The 19,257-nt window shown below is 49.5% G+C and overlaps 1 protein-coding gene across 2 annotated transcripts in view; it reads left to right on the forward strand.

Annotated features, from left to right (window-relative positions):
- LOC111856335 (myosin-9-like) overlaps positions 1–17,223 on the forward strand; it is a 30,378-nt gene extending 13,155 nt beyond the window's left edge. For both annotated transcript variants that reach the window (XM_072704992.1, XM_072704993.1), the window contains 32 exons: positions 433–576; positions 674–769; positions 1,048–1,319; positions 1,664–1,837; positions 1,937–2,110; positions 2,269–2,383; positions 3,852–4,042; positions 4,540–4,661; positions 4,794–4,863; positions 5,046–5,206; positions 5,312–5,420; positions 6,117–6,248; positions 6,481–6,687; positions 6,795–6,932; positions 7,120–7,243; positions 7,344–7,515; positions 7,697–7,909; positions 8,659–8,803; positions 9,767–9,973; positions 10,163–10,267; positions 10,479–10,631; positions 10,877–11,125; positions 11,399–11,611; positions 12,260–12,472; positions 12,694–12,855; positions 12,962–13,090; positions 13,191–13,279; positions 13,479–13,602; positions 13,739–13,947; positions 14,051–14,159; positions 14,971–15,143; positions 15,514–17,223. In XM_072704992.1, the coding sequence (XP_072561093.1) occupies positions 433–576; positions 674–769; positions 1,048–1,319; positions 1,664–1,837; positions 1,937–2,110; positions 2,269–2,383; positions 3,852–4,042; positions 4,540–4,661; positions 4,794–4,863; positions 5,046–5,206; positions 5,312–5,420; positions 6,117–6,248; positions 6,481–6,687; positions 6,795–6,932; positions 7,120–7,243; positions 7,344–7,515; positions 7,697–7,909; positions 8,659–8,803; positions 9,767–9,973; positions 10,163–10,267; positions 10,479–10,631; positions 10,877–11,125; positions 11,399–11,611; positions 12,260–12,472; positions 12,694–12,855; positions 12,962–13,090; positions 13,191–13,279; positions 13,479–13,602; positions 13,739–13,947; positions 14,051–14,159; positions 14,971–15,143; positions 15,514–15,613 (4,994 nt within the window). In that variant the 3' untranslated portion in view covers positions 15,614–17,223. The remainder of the gene's footprint in view (positions 1–432; positions 577–673; positions 770–1,047; positions 1,320–1,663; positions 1,838–1,936; positions 2,111–2,268; positions 2,384–3,851; positions 4,043–4,539; positions 4,662–4,793; positions 4,864–5,045; positions 5,207–5,311; positions 5,421–6,116; positions 6,249–6,480; positions 6,688–6,794; positions 6,933–7,119; positions 7,244–7,343; positions 7,516–7,696; positions 7,910–8,658; positions 8,804–9,766; positions 9,974–10,162; positions 10,268–10,478; positions 10,632–10,876; positions 11,126–11,398; positions 11,612–12,259; positions 12,473–12,693; positions 12,856–12,961; positions 13,091–13,190; positions 13,280–13,478; positions 13,603–13,738; positions 13,948–14,050; positions 14,160–14,970; positions 15,144–15,513) is intronic.
- The last annotated feature ends 2,034 nt before the right edge of the window (positions 17,224–19,257 follow it).

Below are 19,257 nucleotides of genomic sequence, written 5' to 3' on the forward strand. Positions count from 1 at the left end.
GCACTGGCCATTGATCTAGTGAAACCTGCTTGCCTCGCACCAGACCGGAACCTCCTTTAGACGATTAACTGATAAATTGGCTCTTTAGGCATATCTGATAGCAAAGCTAAAAAGAGAGATAAGCGGCAGCCCAGATCTTTGCCGTTGACTGATTTTTGTTTTTGAAACTGGCTTGATATGCTCGCGATTTTTATCTGTTGCAGTAGTTTGTTCCAGTCGTGCTTGTTTTCACAATAATTCACTTCTGTAACAGCTGTCTTATGACTGAATGGTCCACATCTCCGCTGTCGTCTAGTGGTTCGGTAGTGACAGTTTTCACCTTTTGTGTGTTTTTTTGTGGCACATGGGTCACATCCCCTTCTGGAGGGGCCTGTAATGGCTGCATTTGACCCCCCATACCTGTCTTCTCCCACCTGTCCCTCCCCACAATAGCGGAGCTTTGTCTGGAGGGCTTCAACAAGTACCGCTTCCTGTCCAACGGTCTGGTGACCATCCCCGGTCAACAGGACAAGGACCTCTACACCGAGACCATGGAATCCATGAAGATCATGAGCATCCCAGAAGATGAGCAGATAGGTAACAAAGATCCACGTCTCCCTCCATTAGCTTCTGGCTTCCCCGGGTGTTCTGTGTCGCGTGACGCTCGCCTCTCCCCGTTGTCCTCCCCCATCAGGAATGCTAAGGGTGGTATCAGCCGTGCTCCAGCTGGGGAACATATCCTTCAAGAAGGAACGTCACTCAGACCAGGCCTCCATGCCCGACGACACAGGTAACTCGCTCCACCAGCACCTCCTGCTCTTTGGGAGACTTTGGCATCGTTTGCTGTGTTTTTTTTTTTTTTTGTGCCACATCCCACAATGCTTTGCAGGGCTTGTTGAAACCAGTTGAAGTACGACGACTTTGGGAAGGGAGGATTTTTCCATGGAAGTGTCGGTTACATTTAATTAATACTTGGCACCCCAGTACAGTACACCCTGCAGCCGCTCCTATCCCTGGAAAGGCCGCCCCCCTGGTCTAACTCCTCCTCTTTTAACACCCTCCCCACAGCCGCTCAGAAAGTCTGCCACCTGATGGGCATGAACGTGACCGACTTCACGCGCTCCATCCTGTCGCCGCGCATCAAGGTGGGCCGCGACTATGTGCAGAAGGCGCAGACGCAGGAGCAGGCCGAGTTCGCCGTGGAGGCTCTGGCCAAGGCCACCTACGAGCGCCTCTTCCGCTGGCTGGTCATGCGCATCAACAAGGCCCTGGACAAGACCAAGCGTCAGGGCGCCTCCTTCATCGGTATCCTGGACATTGCCGGCTTCGAGATCTTCGAGGTATTACTGCAAGAGCGGCTCAGGAGCGGTTTGCTCTCCTCCTGTGTTCATGCTTCTTCCTCGTGTGAGCAAACACTTTGCGGAATCATCAAGCTTCATAATTAAGCCAAATGCTTGAATATGGAGATCTGGAACCGAACAAATGTGTACAAGCATTAGTCTCAGATTACTAGTTTGGGAATCACAGGACTAACATACTCAATGTTCAGAGGCTGTCTGTGTAATAAAAGCTGGGACAATCCTGGCATATTATCTAACTATCCTACCAATTTGCAGTATTGATGGTCTCTCAGGGTATTAAAACTCAGCGGGTACATTGATCTTCTCCTTGTTTCCTCCTGCAGTTGAACTCGTTCGAGCAGCTGTGTATCAACTACACCAACGAGAAGCTGCAGCAGCTCTTCAACCACACCATGTTCATCCTGGAGCAGGAGGAGTACCAGCGGGAGGGCATCGAGTGGAGCTTCATCGACTTCGGCCTCGACCTGCAGCCCTGCATCGACCTCATCGAGAAGCCTGTAAGTCCGTCCGGAGATTCCTCTTCCAGATGCATGCGTCTCCATTTCCCGAGTCATGATCAGCTGGGCTGAATTTCTATCAATCTCCCGGCACTTAAGGCCAGTCCCCCAGGTATCCTGGCCCTGCTGGACGAGGAGTGCTGGTTCCCCAAGGCCACAGACAAGAGCTTCGTGGAGAAGGTGGGCCAGGAACAGGGCACCCACCCCAAGTTCCACAAGCCCAAGAAACTGAAGGATGAAGCCGACTTCTGCATCATGCACTATGCCGGCAAGGTAATAGATCCCCCATATATAACGTGTGTTCTGTGCGACGTTGGTGTCATTGATCATCACTGCTTCTTAGATGTTTTGGAGGTATAGGTGTACAGAAGATCAGTGTCCTATTAGTTTCTCATGTCTGCTCTCCCCCCCACCCCCCACCCCCCACCCAGGTGGACTACAAGGCAGATGAGTGGCTGATGAAGAACATGGACCCTCTGAATGACAACGTGGCCACGCTCCTTAACCAGTCCTCGGACAAGTTTATGTCTGAGCTGTGGAAAGACGGTAAGCAGATGGGCACAGTATTTAAACAGCCTACATCTGTACATGAAAGTCACAACGCCACCTACTGGTCATTATCAAGACCTTGTGTCAGAGAATTTCAGTTCAATTTAATAAAGGTTTTGAAAGTGTGTCGGTGTCGGAGTGCGCCCCTCTGCACCCTGTGCCGCGTCACTCCGGTGTCGGAGTGCGCCCCTCTGCACCCTGTGCCGCGTCACTCCGGTGTCGGAGTGCGCCCCTCTGCACCCTGTGCCGCGTCACTCCGGTGTCGGAGTGCGCCCCTCTGCAACCTGTGCCGCGTCACTCCGGTGTCGGAGTGCGCCCCTCTGCAACCTGTGCCGCGTCACTCCGGTGTCGGAGTGCGCCCCTCTGCAACCTGTGCCGCGTCACTCCGGTGTCGGAGTGCGCCCCTCTGCACCCTGTGTGTGTTCTCTCTTCAGCTTCTTCTGATCTCTCTCTCTTGTGGTATCCATCTTGCCTGTCCCCCCTCCTTGCCTCTTTTCTGCCTTGTCCTGCTCTATCCTATTTCCTGTGTTCCTCCTCTCTCACACACTTAGAGGTACTGAACTGTCAGAGAGCCTATTTTTATCAGCGTTCTCCTATCCTTCACCTAGACTCAGGTGATCTTTCGTTTTTTTGCTTCTTGACGTCTCTCTCCCTTCTGTTTCGATGCAGATCAGTAGCTGTCTCTCTCCTCGGCAGTGTAGCTCCCGTCTGATATTTCCAGTGTGTCGTCATAAGTAGTTCAGGCGTTTTTTTTCCCTGTAGTTTTTTTCCCCTGAGTTGGACCTTGCTCTTCTTCCACTGAACTCTCTTCCTTCTCCTTCTGTGTAATAGTGTGGTTTGGGCCCCCTGGTGTTGGTCATACAGTACTGCAGCAACCGGTATATACTGCATGGGTGTGATTATTCTTATTTTTGACCACTGTGCAAATACACAAAAACACGCACATGTGCAAAATGGGTATATGCTCACAGATGAAAAGAAATCAGTTTCAGAGGATACATGCTGTTTTAAAACCTTAATTCTAAAGTTTTATGCATTTCTGTAAGTTCCATCACTGCTTTAAGTCAGGGCTGATAAGGGTTTAAAAAATGTGCAGGACTTTACTGAATGAGAGTTATTGCATGTGGTGTGTTACCAGAATGCAGTGTCACGAAGCACACAGCTCAGTAGTATTGAACACACACCACTTCCTCACTGCATTTTTGGCTTGGTCTCGTGTGCCGCACGCTTTGCCCTTGTGAACTCCCCCCGCCGCCGCCCCGCTCACTCTGTGTTTATCATTTGGTCACTATTTTTATTTTTTTGTTGTCTTCACCAACCATCTCACTCTGCCTGTAACAGCGAGAGGCGTGTGGATTCTGAACTGATGTCTTCATCCTCATGAGGATGTTCTGGAGTTGATTTCCAGTCAGTAACACTGCCCCCCTTTCCTTGCACGTAACCTCCTCCCCCCCCCCCCCCCCAGTGGATCGTATCGTGGGCCTGGACAAGGTGGCCGGCATGTCGGAGTCCATCCCCGGGGCCTTCAAGACACGCAAGGGCATGTTCCGCACGGTGGGCCAGCTCTACAAGGAGCAGCTGTCCAAGCTGATGGCCACGCTGAGGAACACAAACCCCAACTTCGTCCGCTGCATCATCCCCAACCACGAGAAGAAGGTGAAGCCCACCCCGTTCCAAACAGTCGTCTTCAGGGTCCTAAAGACTACAGATTAAGCCCTGATGTTTTTGCAAGCTGTCATGCAGTATACAGCATCTGTGCCCAACGCTAAACGGCCCCTTTCTCTTTCAGCCGCACATCCGTCACCGAGTCGGTTATCTGGCAGTTATTCAAGCTTAGAAACACTTAGAATGTGCCAAGAGCAGATTGATATCTCTTGCTTGAGGCTTTTGAGGGGAGATGGAAAACCACATGCCAAAACATTGCATATGTCTTCCTGGGGGAACTCAAGTGATTGCATCGTGTCGTTGAGTTAAATGCTGGCACCGTTCTTTGAATGAAAAGACTCTGTGCCAAGTGAGGACATCTAATCTCATTTAAAAATCAACTAACTCCTTACAGGGAAAAGCTTCTCCTCACCCACAATAGCACAGGCTCATTGGCAAGACGACAAACATTGATGCGACAATTAAAAAAACTGAATGCAACTTTACAGGCCGGGAAGCTGGACCCCCACCTGGTTCTGGACCAGCTGAGGTGTAACGGGGTTCTGGAGGGGATCCGAATCTGCAGGCAGGGCTTCCCCAACCGGATCGTTTTTCAGGAGTTCAGGCAGAGGTGAGGACGGCCGCGCTTCTGAGCTGCACAGATGCTGCTTCGTTGTGGTTTTCTGTCGTCGTGTTCGGCTTGCTGCGCTCGACCCAGATGTAGTCGTTTGTGCATCATTGTTGCATCTCCTTTCACCTCCAGGTACGAAATCCTCACCCCCAACGCCATTCCAAAGGGCTTCATGGACGGCAAACAGGCTTGTGTGCTCATGGTGAGTGTCTTCATGCCTGACCTTCTCACATCCGGTTGACCAGGAGCAAGTAGTGCTTCAACCATGAGAAAGTTCAGCTTGCATTTTTGCAAAGGGATAGAAAAAGACTATAGAACAATGAATGTGTGTGTGTGTGTGTATGCATTTTAGCCATTCATTAAATATATTCTTGTTCCGCTCAGATCAAAGCCCTGGAGCTGGACCCCAACCTGTACCGGATCGGCCAGAGCAAAGTGTTCTTCCGTGCTGGTGTGCTTGCCCACCTGGAGGAGGAGCGTGACATGAAGATCACAGACGTCATCATCACCTTCCAGGCCTGGTGCCGCGGTTACGTTGCCCGCAAGTGAGGACTTCGGACGCAGCCACTCGTCTTAAGTTCCATGAATATGAAGGTTCTTTGTTCGGTGCTGGTTACAGTTTGGATAATTGGCCCTTGCCCATATTTCAGGGCGTTTGCTAAGAGGCAGCAGCAGCTCACTGCCATGAAAGTGATCCAGAGGAACTGTGCGGCCTACCTGAAGCTCAGGAACTGGCAGTGGTGGCGACTCTTCACCAAGGTAAGTCTGCACTGGACGCCGTCGGCTCCCACTGCGACAGTGATGGTATTGGCTTGTCACTGCCGTGTCTTCCCCATGTACCAGGCCCGGGCTGGCCAATCAGAAGTGGGTTACTGGGGGCAGCGTGTGGTTCAGTGGGCTAAGCCTGTGTGCCTGTAATCACAAGGTCGCCGGTTCAAACTCAGCCTCAGCTCGTCTGCGGGTCCTTGAGCAAGGCCCTTAACCCCCAGCTCCCTGGGCGCCGCTACGGGTGGCTGCCCTTCGCGGACAGCTTACTCTGCAAAGTTGAGGGAGGCGTAAAAAAGAATTTCCCCACGGGGACAACAAATGGTTGATTTCTCGACATAGAAAAAACACGCGAGTCTGTCTGATCGCTCGAGCGCGGTGCCTAATCGCTTGCTATCGCTAATCACTAGAAGTTTCTCAGACGATGGGTGTTAGAAATTGACCAGGCGGGGCTGAAAAAGCCAGACCGCTTTAATGGTTCAGTGTGTTATTTTCTTCTTGAAATGTCAGTAGTGAAGTTATCGGAATAATAAGACAGCATCATTTATCAAAGTTCCCCCAAAACAAAGAGAAAATGCACTGGTCCTGGGCATCAAACTCCTGGTAAAATTAGTCCCACTCTGTGCTGCGGGGGGTGTCCCTGAGCTCCTGGAAAGACGCTCGATGTGCTGTGTGAATCGCCCCCCCCAGGTGAAGCCACTGCTGCAGGTGAGCAGGCAGGAGGAGGAGATGCAGGCCAAGGATGAGGAGCTGTTGAAGATAAAGGAGAAGCACCTGAATGCGGAGCGGGTGATGCAGGAGATGGAGGAGAAACACATGCAGGTACGAACGACACAGGCGGCTGTGGGAGCAGTAGATGGTTGATGTGCTGTGAAGATCTGGTAAGTTCAGAGGTAATATGTCCAGAATGAGAAGCTTGCAGCCTGAGGATTAATTGAGGGTTTATTTACCGTAACGAAATAAAGTCTTTGCACACGACCATCTGAATGACGGCCGGCCGCAGACACTGAGCTGACCCTGAGTTAGTGACCTACCTTTCCCTTGCCGTCCCCAGCTGAATGCGGAGAAGCAGGCCCTGCAGGAGCAGCTGCAGGCGGAGACGGAGCTGTGCGCCGAGGCTGAGGAGATGCGGTCCCGGCTGGCGTCCAAGAAGCAGGAGCTGGAGGAGATCCTGCACGACCTGGAGGCCCGCGTGGAGGAGGAGGAGGAGCGGGCCAACCACCTGCAGACTGAGAAGAAGAAGATGCAGCAGAACATCACGGTGAGATGAGCGAGGACGCTTGAAGGCGCTCTGGCGAGGCGCAACCATGGCGTGGGCTTTGTTGACGGCTCCGGTCTTGACGTGTTGAGCTTTTTTGCCTTCTGAAGGATTTGGAGCAGCAGCTGGATGAGGAGGAAGGGGCCAGGCAGAAGCTGCAGCTAGAGAAGGTCACCTTGGAGGCTAAGATGAAGAAGTTTGAGGAGGACGTCATGATTCTGGACGACCAGAATAACAAACTCCAAAAGGTTCGGCGTTCACTTCAGACTCTTTAAAATAAGATTAATTTTAGCAGAGCTTCTTAATCAGCATGCTACTAGCTCAGGCTAGTATTCCAGTGGATTTGTGCAGCTATGTTGAAGTTCTCATATACTTTGTGGAAGATTAGTCCCACAGTCTGCAAGGTAAACACAAAATATTGTCTTATGGCTATAGGAGAAAAAACTTATGGAAGAGAGGGTCTCCGAATTTACCACCAACCTGGCGGAAGAGGAGGAGAAGTCAAAGAGCTTGCAGAAGCTCAAGAACAAACATGAGGCAATGATCACTGACCTGGAGGGTGGGTGGACTCCTCTGCTGTTAACCTGTTATCTCCGTCCCCTGCCATCTGTTTTCCGTGTCCCTGTCTTATTAAGCTTTCCTTTCACCCCTGATTTCAGACCGTCTGCGCAAGGAGGAGAAGCTGCGGCAGGAGCTGGAGAAGAACCGACGCAAGCTGGAAGGCGACTCCACCGAGCAGAGTGACCAGATCGCCGAGCTGCAGGCCCAAATCGCCGAGCTTCGTGCCCAACTGGCCAAGAAGGAGGAGGAGCTGCAGGCTGCTCTGGCCAGGTGGGGAAGCCGTGCTGGTCACGTGACGGCCTGCTTTTGTCCTGTCAGAATTTACTAAACTTTCTGGTTTATTTTAGATCGAAGTTCCCTCCAGTATGTGTGTTACTATTTGTAGTTATAAGTGACATATCAAACATCCATGAGTCTGCTAGAGAACTCTGAGAAACTCCTCCTCTCGCAGGATTGAAGAGGAGGCGGCCCAGAAGAACCAAGCTCAGAAGAAGATCCGTGAGCTGGAGGCACAGCTGTCCGAGCTTCAGGAGGACCTGGAGCTGGAGAAGGTAGCCCGCGCCAAGGCCGAGAAGCATCGGCGGGACCTGGCCGAGGAGCTGGAGGCCCTGAAGACGGAGCTGGAGGACACGCTGGACTCCACCGCGGCCCAGCAGGAGCTCAGGTGTGGAGCCGGTGGGGGTGGAGATGTGGTGCCAGACTGGCTGTGGATGTACATCAACCAGTGCAGTGCAATGCAGTGCCTATTGATCACATATACTACCCAGTGAGGAGAATATTTACAGGACCATTGAGGTGTGTGTCTGTGTCTGTGTCTGTGTCTGTGTGTGTGTGTGTGTGTGTGTGTGTGTGTGTGTGTGTGTGTGTGTGTGTGTGTGTGTGTGTTTCAAATACAGCCTCTCCCCAGGTTACAATGGGGTTACGTTCTGGTGAAAATATCGTAAGCCGATTTTAATACAGTATCTACCTAACCTAACAAACAGCCTAGCCTACCTTAAACATGCATAGAACAGTTACATTAGCCTACAGTTGGGCAAAATCATTAACACAAAGCCTAATTTATAAAAAAATATATATATATATTGGTTATCTCATGTAATTTATTGAATGGTATGGCCTAACACAGACCATCGTAAACAGGGGAATGTCTGTATTGGAATCAGACATGGGCGTACATATGTGTGTGCTGCAGGCCATCTGCTTAGGTAGTGTCTCCCTGGATTTTTCTTATCTTTACCCCAAGATCCTGATCTCGTGGGGGCTGAAATCCACTCTCTCCCTGCCCAACTTCAGGGCTCGGTCCGCCATCCCGCTCTCCTTGGACAATAATGTCAATCCTAACCCATTTGGCTGCAGTTAATGTGGGTTCATGTGAGACGTCGCCGCTAAGTCTCCTCTCTGCGGCCCTGATAGGACCAAACGCGAGATGGAGGTGACGCACCTTAAGAAGACACTGGAGGACGACGCCCGGGTCCACGAGCAGCAGCTAATGGAGGTGCGGCAGAAGCACAGCCAAGCCTTCGACGAACTCAACGAGCAGCTGGAGCAGGCCAAGCGGGTAGGTTCTGGTCCACTGGCTCCCATAACCATACAGGCCAAGCGGGTAGGTGCCGGTCCACTGGCTCCCATAACCATACAGGCCAAGCGGGTAGGTGCCGGTCCACTGGCTCCCATAACCATTTAGGCCAAGCGGGTAGGTGCCGGTCCACTGGCTCCCATAACCATACAGGCCAAGCGGGTAGGTGCCGGTCCACTGGCTCCCATAACCATACAGGCCAAGCGGGTAGGTGCCGGTCCACTGGCTCCCATAACCATACAGGCCAAGCGGGTAGGTGCCGGTCCACTGGCTCCCATAACCATACAGGCCAAGCGGGTAGGTGCCGGTCCACTGGCTCCCATAACCATACAGGCCAAGCGGGTAGGTGCCGGACGCTTCGACGGGCATAAGATTTAGCTCCAACATGAAGGTCATCTGAGCATCGTTTTCTTTGATGGCCCAAGACTTCTGCAGAGTACTCTACATTTCTAAAAAAGAATAAAAATTAAAAATGCATATAAATCAACTCGTATTTCTTAGTCCCGCCTGCAGGGACCGCCAGAGAGTCCACGTTTTCACCCTGATGTGATGCTGATATAAGGTCGTAGGCTCACTGTGGCCATTACTCTTAGAACACGGACCGATTTTCAAGATGGTGGTTTTCAACTTTCCTATAACCAGGGACCCCAAAATGAAAATAGGCCAGGGCTGCAGACCCCCCCCCCCCCCCCATGTGATCACATGGGAAACTAAGAATCAGGCACCTGGGGGTGGGGGGGCTTTCATATTTCTCGTGCAGGGGAGTCCCCCCTTGACAATTTTTATGTCAGTTTATGATGCATTTATGCCAACCCCCTGCACCCGCTCACAGACCCCCTGTGTATTTTTTGTATGTATTTTGTGTATCTGTGGTACCTTCAGAATTCCCCCCGCTGTCCTCGCCATTGCCTATGTGACACACTGCCCTTTTCTGTCACCTTTCAGAACAAGGTGTCCGTGGACAAAACCAAGCAGGCCCTGGAGAGCGAGCGCAACGACCTAACCATCGAGGTGCAGACGCTGATGTCGGGCAAGACGGAGTCGGAGCAGCGCAGGAAGAAGGCGGAGGCGCAGGTGCAGGAGCTGCAGGTCAAGTTCGTGGAGAGCGAGAAGAGCCGCACCGAGCTGTCCGAGCGCATGACGAAGCTGCAGGTAGGACACCTCCGACGGTGTTCTGATGGCAGAGCTGGGTCTGACTAAGAGCTGATGTGCTAAAATGTAGAAGTGGCTTGGGTTTCATGGTTTGATCTGTGTACAAATGGCCTGAAAGCCCGGGGCGGTAGAGTTAGGAAAATATTCCTCTGTTTCCTGTCCTCTGACCCTCGTTCCAATATGTCCCAGGTGGAGCTGGAGAATGCCAACACTCTGCTCAGCGAGGCTGACAGCAAGTCCATCAAGGCCCTGAAAGACTGCTCCTCTGTGGAGTCGCAGCTCCAGGACATACAGGTTTGGCACAGATGCATGCTAAAGCATCGCTGGTTTAATTAAGACTATATCAAATCAGTTAGCTTGTTGCAAATAGTTTGGTGTGTTGATGACCGTGATCGTACACCGGGGCACCATGGGAAACCACAGTTCATACTATGCTACTGGTGTCGTTTTTCGGATCTCTCTCTCTCTCTCATGCTCCTTCTCTCTCTCTTTGGTCACTCGACAGGAGCTGCTTACGGAGGAGACGCGGCAGAAGCTGTCGCAGTCCACAAGATTACGGCAGCTGGAAGATGAGCACCACAGCCTGCGGGAGCAGCTGGAGGAAGAGGAAGAGATGAAGAAGAATGCCGAGAAGCAGATCTCCGCCCTGCAGACTCAGGTAGCTCACTGCTGTTCTGTGGAGTTGGACTGGAGAGGGATCACCTGCTTCTGTTACCATATGACACACTCGACAGATTTTGACAGGCCGAAAATTTTGGAAATGCAATCAGTAGTATCTTATCCACCAGGAAGCTTCCGGCATATTCCTCAGTATTTCTTGCATAATACATTCAGATAAAGTTGTGCAAAGGTACTGTTAGAGGTGTTACGAATGTCAGAAAAACACCACGGGCCTCTCCCCAGCTGACCGACGTGAAGAAGAAGGCCGATCAGGAGGCGAGCACCCTGGAAAACACGGAGGAGATACGGAAACGGCTGCAGCGCGACGTGGAAGGGATCACCCAGCGCTTTGATGAGAAGTGCTCCGCCTACGACAAGATGGAGAAGACCAAGACCCGCCTGCAGCAGGAGCTGGACGACCTGACAGTGGATCAGGACCACCTGAGGCAGATCGTGTCCAACCTGGAGAAGAAGCAGAAGAAGTTTGACCAGGTGAGTCACCTGATCAATTGTTCTCCTCTTGGTTCTGAAGGTTACACCCATTGGTGTAAGACTTTGCAGACCATTTACATGCACATTTCTCATCTCGGTGTTCTGTCACTCTGGCGTGTCAGCAATAAAGTTTTTCTTGAACAACTACTCATTTCCTATTGCATAAAAACAAGTTTGTTTGATATGACACAGTTGGTTCCCCTTATAGTGGGAATACAATACTGATACCATTGTCCTTCTCTTCTCCCCTCCTGTTTTCACCATGAATCCCAGATGCTCGCAGAGGAGAAGTCCATCTCGAGCCGCTATGCAGAGGAGCGGGACCGGGCGGAGGCGGAAGCCAGGGAGAAGGAGACGCGGGCCCTGGCACTGGCCCGCGAGCTGGAGACGCTCATAGACTCCAAGGAGGAGGTGGAACGTGCGAACAAGCTACTCCGTGCTGAGATGGAGGACCTGGTCTCCTCAAAGGATGATGTGGGCAAGAATGTAAGTGTTTGTGTCTGGGGTGGGGTGGTGCTGCGGAGGCTTTGGGCAACTTTTAAAAAAACATACAGTGCTAGTCAAAAGTTTAGACACACTTCCACATGGAAAAGTTCATGAGTATTGTTCTCTACATTTTAGAATTATTATAAAGACATACAAACTATAAAATCATATATGGATTTATGTACTGACTGGGAAAAAAAGCATTAACTAAAAAAATTACATTTTGATCTGTGAGTTGGGACTCAGAAGGTTGCCGGTTTAAATCCCTCGGTCGGCAGAGTGATCTCAACATTGGGCCCTTGAGCAAGGTCCTTAACCCCAGTTGCTCCAGGGACTGGCTGCCCCTACTGTCCCCTCTACACCAGTTTCATAAGGTGGCCTCCTGGGATGCTTTTCCATTGGTCCTGAAGGAGGTCCCACATATATGCTGAGCACTCATTGGCTGCTTTTCCTTCACTCGCTGGTCAAACTCTTCCAGAACCACTTCTAACGTGTTTTGGTCTGGTGGCCAGGCCATGTGATGCAACACGCTATCACTCTTCTTTTTAGGCGACTTGACGTGTCCAGAATTTTGACTCGTACTGTACATGATGCAGGTATGTGTTCTCTATGTAGCGGACTCTACAATGAGGTGTTATGTACACACAGGTCCATGAGCTGGAGAAGTCCAAGCGAGGCATGGAGCAGCAACTGGAGGAGATGAGGACCCAGCTGGAGGAGCTGGAGGACGAGCTGCAGGCCACTGAGGACGCCAAGCTGCGGTTGGAGGTCAACATGCAAGCCATGAAGGCCCAGTTCGAGCGTGACCTTCAGGGCAGAGATGAGACGGGCGAGGAGAAGAAGAGGCAGCTGGTCAAGCAGGTGCGGTGAACACCAGAGGAACAGCTATAGATGTAGGTCAAGCTTAGACAGCACACTGCTGCGGGTGGATATGGTCCAAAACAGGTCAAATGGTCAAGGGGTTTGGAGAAGTTTTACAGTGGATTTCTGTAGGAAATGCTGAACGGCCTGCTCTCGTTTCCTCTTCAAATCTGAGAACAAAAACATAATTTTCGCTTGACCTTTTGTGCCACCCCATGCAGGTGCGGGAGATGGAGGTAGAGCTAGAAGATGAGCGGAAACAACGGACGATCGCTGTGGCAGCCCGCAGGAAGCTGGAGGTGGACCTCAAGGACCTGCAAGCTGCCATCGAAGCTGCCAACAAGAGCCGCGAAGAGGCCCTGAAGCAGCTGAAGAAGCTGCAGGTGAGCAGTGAGGCCTGAGGTTGTCCCACGTGCCATTTCCTCGGCAGGGAGCAATGTCTACCCTCCCCAGAATGCGGAAGTTTACGTCTTTTTGTCCCAATATTAGGCCCAGATGAAGGATGTACTCCGCGAGCTGGATGACACCCGCCTGTCCCGTGAGGAGATCCTGGCCCTGTCCAAGGAGAATGAGAAGAAGGTGAAGAACATGGAGGCTGACATAATCCAGCTGCAGGAGGTCAGTGTGACCGCGTGACTCGCTTCGGGATCTGTAGACCAGCGGGTTCTGTAGACCAGGGATTTTTTGTCCTGATTTTCCTCACTGCACGACTATGCAGGAGCTGGCCGCGGCCGAAAGGATGAAGAGACAGGCTCAGCTGGAGAGAGACGAGCTGCAAGAGGAGATCAACAGCCAGGCTGGCAAGAAGTGAGGCATCGCCGTGTGCATGAGTGAGGCGGACTGCTTAGAGGCTGTGGTCCTAGGCGCAGTGCCTGGCAAAGGCCGGGCAGAGCCATGAATCTCCTTAGAGGAATTTGCAGTTGATGATGCCTTTGTGTGGAAACCCAGTGACTTGGAGACGCTGCAGGTCTCACCCTGCTAATCACGCCTTTTTCTCAATATGCAGTTCACTGAATTCAGAGGAGAGGAGGAGGCTGGAGGCACGCATCAGCGAGCTGGAGGAGGAGCTGGAGGAGGAGCAGAACACCTTGGAGCTCCTCAACGATCGCATGAAGAAGATACAAATGCAGGTGCTGAGAGCTTGGAGGGGTTGGAGCAGTGAAAGGGAGGGAATGTAGATCGTTTTTTCACAAGGTATATAATATACTAAAGGAAATGGGAAAAGCATAATATGCCCCCTTTAATATACTATCCCTGTCGCCTCAGTTCGATCAAGCCAATATCGAGCTGACCACAGAGCGCAGTACCTCCCAGCGCCTGGAGGGGGCACGCTCTCAGTTGGATCGCCAGAACAAGGAGCTGAAGCTGAAGCTGCAGGAGCTGGAGAATACAGTCAGGGGCAAGTACAAGGCTTCCATCACCTCCTTGGAGGCCAAGATCGTCCAACTGGAGGAGCAGCTGGAGATGGAGAGCCGGTGAGAGCTTGAGTCACCGTGCATATGCTGGGATCTCACAGCTTTGCTCGCTACCAAAACTCTCTGACCTCCCCCCCCCCCACCTTCTCCTTGGCTCACTCAGGGAGAGACAGCAGGCCAACAAGACGGTGCGTCGCACAGAGAAGAAGCTGAAGGAGGTCATTCTGCAGGTGGATGATGAGAGGAGGAACTCGGATCAGTTCAAAGACCAGGTCATTCTACTTTACAGTGATTCTGCTTGTTCTGTTCTAAATGCACTGTGTGCTAGAAGGCGGCTAAAACTGTCACATTAAACCCTGTCGGCCAAGTGCCAGGAGAAGGGAGTTAAAATCCTCTAAAAACGAGGCCGTGAGTGGTCTACACCAGTAACCGAGAACGGGGCCGTGAGTGGTCTACACCAGTCACCGAGAATGGGGCCGTGAGTGGTCTACACCAGTCACCGAGAACAGGGCTTGGAGTGGAGATGGCTCATCACTTTCTCAGTATATCACCAAAAATATTCAAAGTAGTTTTGATCTGTTTTTTTCTTTAAAATCACAAAGGTGAAGCAGCGCAGTGGTTGGGGGGGGGGGGGGGGGGGTTCTCCAGGTTTCCCCCCACAGTCCAAAGATAGACACTGAGGTTAATTGGAGCTGAATGGCGCGTGTGTTTGCCCTGCGATGGGTTGGTGCCCCATCCTGGGTTGTTCCCTGCCTTGCGCCCATAGCCTCTGGGATCGGTATCAGACCCCCTGCAACCCTGACTAGCACAAGTGGTTACAGAAAATGGATAGATGGACATCTTAAGTCACAGCTGTTTAGCAGTTATTGCATTTTTGCAGTTTCTCACCTAGACCCATAAACTTTATAACTGAATTGGATTCTGGCAGAAAGTGCAGCATGGAGGAGTACAGTATTGGGGTTTCTGTCACACAAATCAGTTTCCCAGAAGTTCCCAGGCACATATACACACGGGGAGGCTGGCTTTTCCCCAGAGAAGCTTAGTTGTGCAGCAAGACTCTGACGCTAGCGGCTCTCCCTGCAGTCAGAGAAGATGAGCAACCGTATGAAGCAGCTGAAACGGCAGCTGGAGGAGGCTGAGGACGAGGCGCAGAGGGCGCACGCCTATCGCAGGAAGCTGCAGAGGGAGCTGGAAGATGCAACTGAGTCTGCTGACCACATGAACCGTGAGGTCAGCAGCCTGAAGAGCAAGCTCAGGTATATAGCAGTGTTTTTATTTGCATATATATACACGTGTGTCACTCTTCTGGTGCTGTTTTTGGAGACAGTGTGTGGCTTTGCCGGTTGGGACTCCAAACGGAAGGTTGCCGGTTCAAATCCCATGTTTAGCATGGATTTTACGATTGGATTTTGAGCAAGGCCGTTAATGTCATGTCCCACTGGTCACTGGGATGCCTGGACATGTTTCATATTCACATATACTCATTTCATCTGACGCTTTCATCCAGAGTGACTTACACGAGAGGCAAGGGTCACAATTTGCGTGTTCCCTGAGATTCAAACCCGTGACCTCTGCAATGTCAGTGGTCCATCTGTTAATTCATTTTTTCTATATATATTTTTTAAGGGGCAACTTGCCGTTCGATTTCCGTAAAATCACTCGACCAAGACTGGAGAGCGACGAGGAAACGGAGACCAAGGGTGAACCAACGGAGAAGCCAGAGTGAGCTGGTCTGCCTTCAACATGGTCATCTGGCTCCCCCTGCTGGCTGCTGTGATGACCTGCATGCATAAATCCTACACACATTCGTACCTGAGGCAGACTCATGGATCTGACATCGACCTAAAATACTGTAACACGTACACTGATTCACAGACACAGCACTGTAGTACACTTATTATCTAATCCTTGTTCCTAGGCTCCGCTATACTCTCTGACAATCTATCCCAGGGCGCTTCAAATCTGGACCTCGATTCTAAATCCAGGCCGTGTTTTCAGTTCTTCCAGGTAGTTAGTTTGATTGGCCGCAGAGGCTCCCAGGTAAAGGAAGGCTAGAAAATAAGCAGTGTTATCACTGTGATTTGAATGGCCCTGCTCTCTCCCGTCAGCTCTGCACTTGCATACCCCCTCGACAATCAAAACACATGCATCTACACATGAACATGGGCCAAACTTTACAACCTATTCATCTTTCTTTGGAGTCTGACTTTGAATGATATTTTTATAAGGAAACATTCCAATTATTCCTCTTTCTGGATCTATTTTTCTAACTGAATTATGAAGGAAAAGGAAAATATGCAAAGGAGACCAAAGTAACACTGCAATCTGGAGTAATGTATTTTATTCTTTTTATAGTAATGGATAAAGTATAGCTTCCTTACCCTCTCTCTGTACCTGTGTTTCTAATGTGAGTTTATGCGAAGAGTTGTACTGTATTTAATCTAACTACAGGTAAATCAGTACTATTACCGTATATGCAGTAATACCCGGGGCCTAATTCTTTCGCATCACATGACCTGCTTCACGTCCAATAAAATGTTTCCAAACACACCATGTGGCCAGAAACGCGTTCTATAAGCTAGCAGCTGAAGTCTGCGCTAGGCAGCCAAACACGTTCGCTGTAACTTTTTCAGTTTCTGCGTTGCGCTGGTGCGCTGCGTTGGGGCACCATGCTAGAAATGCGAGACGGGGGGGGGGTTCAAAGCAGCGCAGAGGTGCCCCTGTGACACACTGTCCGCGTGCTTTAAGAGCTATGCCAAGACAAACACATTATAGCCTTATAAAGCTCCGTTAGATCATATTTGTACTTTGAAGGTCTAATTTTGTACTCATTTCTTAATAAAATTTTAAGATCTATACATTACAGGGAAAACTGGGTGGCTGGGAAGGTTTTGCAGCACACACTGTATTCTCCGAGCGCAGTCTCCCGGAGAGCAGAGTTATGGGGGTGGAAGAAAGGCGGGGGTAAATTGGTAAATTGAGCTTTCCATCAGTAGCGGACATGCTGTTTTGTACGTGTGGCCTTATTGAACCTTGTCTGCACCCCCGTGCATCTATTAGCTTCCCTCCTTTATGTAAAAGGGAACAGATGAGAGGTTCCAAGACGTTCGGTGCAAGCGAGGCAGTCTCGTGACTGGCTGGCTGGTGGGAATGCAGGGTCTCTCTTACGCTGTGCTCAGTTTAGCTATTTGCTCACACTGTTGGAAAGGGGGAGGAAATATTGATGAATAAATTTTGTTAATCTCTTGCATTTAAAACCCCCTAATGTGTATTCATATATATGCATCTCTGAAATGAAGATTTGGTATTGCAATAAAGATGGCTTTCTCAACTGTTCCTGCTGACTGCTGTAATATTTCATGCATGTCAAGTTTTTTTTTTTTTCCGATGTTGTACAGCAAACTAAAGAGGTGTTACTTATTGGATACGTTCATCTGGGTGTAAACGATACCATACCAAGGAGACAGGGATCCTAATCCACGCTGTGAATCTTACAAATTAACCTGGCAGAAGAGAAAATGCGTTTTAATTAGGGGCTGCGGCAACTGTCCCCTTTTCACAAACCAACCATGAATGTTTATGCATTATTTCATGTGCAAAACAAAATTTGGTCAACATCTATTGTATCGTTTTCATGAAAATGTTCTTTGAAATCCATGTTATTTTGTGTAATGAGCCAAGTTTAACAGGCCTAAGATCTGAATTGTACATAATTGTGTACAGAAGTCTCATACCGTGTGAAAGCCAAGGTCTTACAGCTATTTCCCCACAAAATTTCATCCGTTTTTGTGCACCATTTTCATGTAAATGTACATTGAAATAGGACTTTGAGACATTATAAGACTTGCTGTGTTTTACATTATGAAAGAATTTCATTGTATTTCATACATTATATCTTGAACCTCTTCCGCGGTTAAGAGCCTCATATTCGATATTCAGTTTTCTAGCTTTAATGACTTTTAATGGAAGGTGGGGCGTTTTTAATGACAGAATTGTGATGTCAAGTACACAGACAACGATGCACACCAATTGTTTTTGCGCTTCAAACCATTTTGTGATTTGTGCCAAATCGTGTTAATAGCTAATATAATAGGTCCTTCCAGCTGTGATGACATGGTGGTTTAGTATTTTGGGCTCATGGCGACTGTTGCACACCCCTTTGTTTCCCAGATTGCTTTACATACGGATTTTAATTAATTAATTAATTTGTTCGAATGTATCCGTATAATGTGCAACGGGACAATACATGAATGGGTTAATAACTTTAAAACTAGACAAGACAGGCACATTTAGTGGAGTGTGCTTTGATCAGTGGACTACAGGGAAGAATTCAAACCCCTTGGATTTTCAAGATCACTTTCTGTGTAACGGTTATTAATTATTACATCGTATCCAAATTACATGCCATCACTCCATTTCATACATATTGACAGTTAATTGATAACACATATTAATACATAAATAAGTTGTATAGTGTGATTTAGGCAGTGCACCGTGGGACATAGCAAATGTACCGCAGCTGAATTGCTTGATTACGTGTTTTGTCACATTTAATACATTAGCATTAAGCATTTATCCATTGAACAAAAAAGAAAACAATAATTAAGGAGGGTTGTTTTTTTACTGACTGCTCTTCATCAGAAGCTGAAGAAATGGAACAGACTTCATGCTCAATCGTAGCATCGTCAAAGTCTCCATTAGGTCTTTCTTCCTGGTGTGCAGTGGAACACAACAAAATCCTCATAATTACTCAAGGAATCTCTCAAGCTTATTAAAATTTTCTTTTCCATCACAAGATCAGTATGTCCAAACTCCACAAGAAGATGATCCCACAGACAGCAAACAATACAGTCTATTAACAGATCACTCACCATTGAGTAATTATGAGGATTTAGTTTCCACTGCACACCAGGAAGAAAGACCTAATGGAGACTTTGAGTTTCCCGCCTCTTTCCATCACTCCTATTCTGAAGTGAGCCAGTGTACAACAGGTATAAACTAAAGTGTTTTTGGGTTAAAAGTGAAACATTACTTTTACACAAGTATATAATGTGTAGCTTTAGTTCTTTCCCTGTTCCACCACAAATGATTCAGCTCAAGAGCTGCATGGTAATTAGCACAAGGAGTTGAATCAGGTGTGTTAAATGAGGGGAAACCCAAAAATGTGCAGAGCTCTTTGCATAATGATTATGCAAAGCAGTGTTCCCCATCCCGGTCATAGGGGACACACTGACGGTCCACGTTTTTGCTCCCTCCCAGCTCCCTGCCAGACAGCCCACATTTTTGGACTGTAGGCCGGTCTCTGAGGACTGGATAGGGAAACACTGATGTAAAGTATTTGCTTGGCTATACTGTCCTATTGTTTCAGGA

Source organism: Paramormyrops kingsleyae, chromosome 22, assembly GCF_048594095.1.
Source record: "Paramormyrops kingsleyae isolate MSU_618 chromosome 22, PKINGS_0.4, whole genome shotgun sequence".
Lineage (NCBI taxonomy): Eukaryota > Metazoa > Chordata > Actinopteri > Osteoglossiformes > Mormyridae > Paramormyrops > Paramormyrops kingsleyae.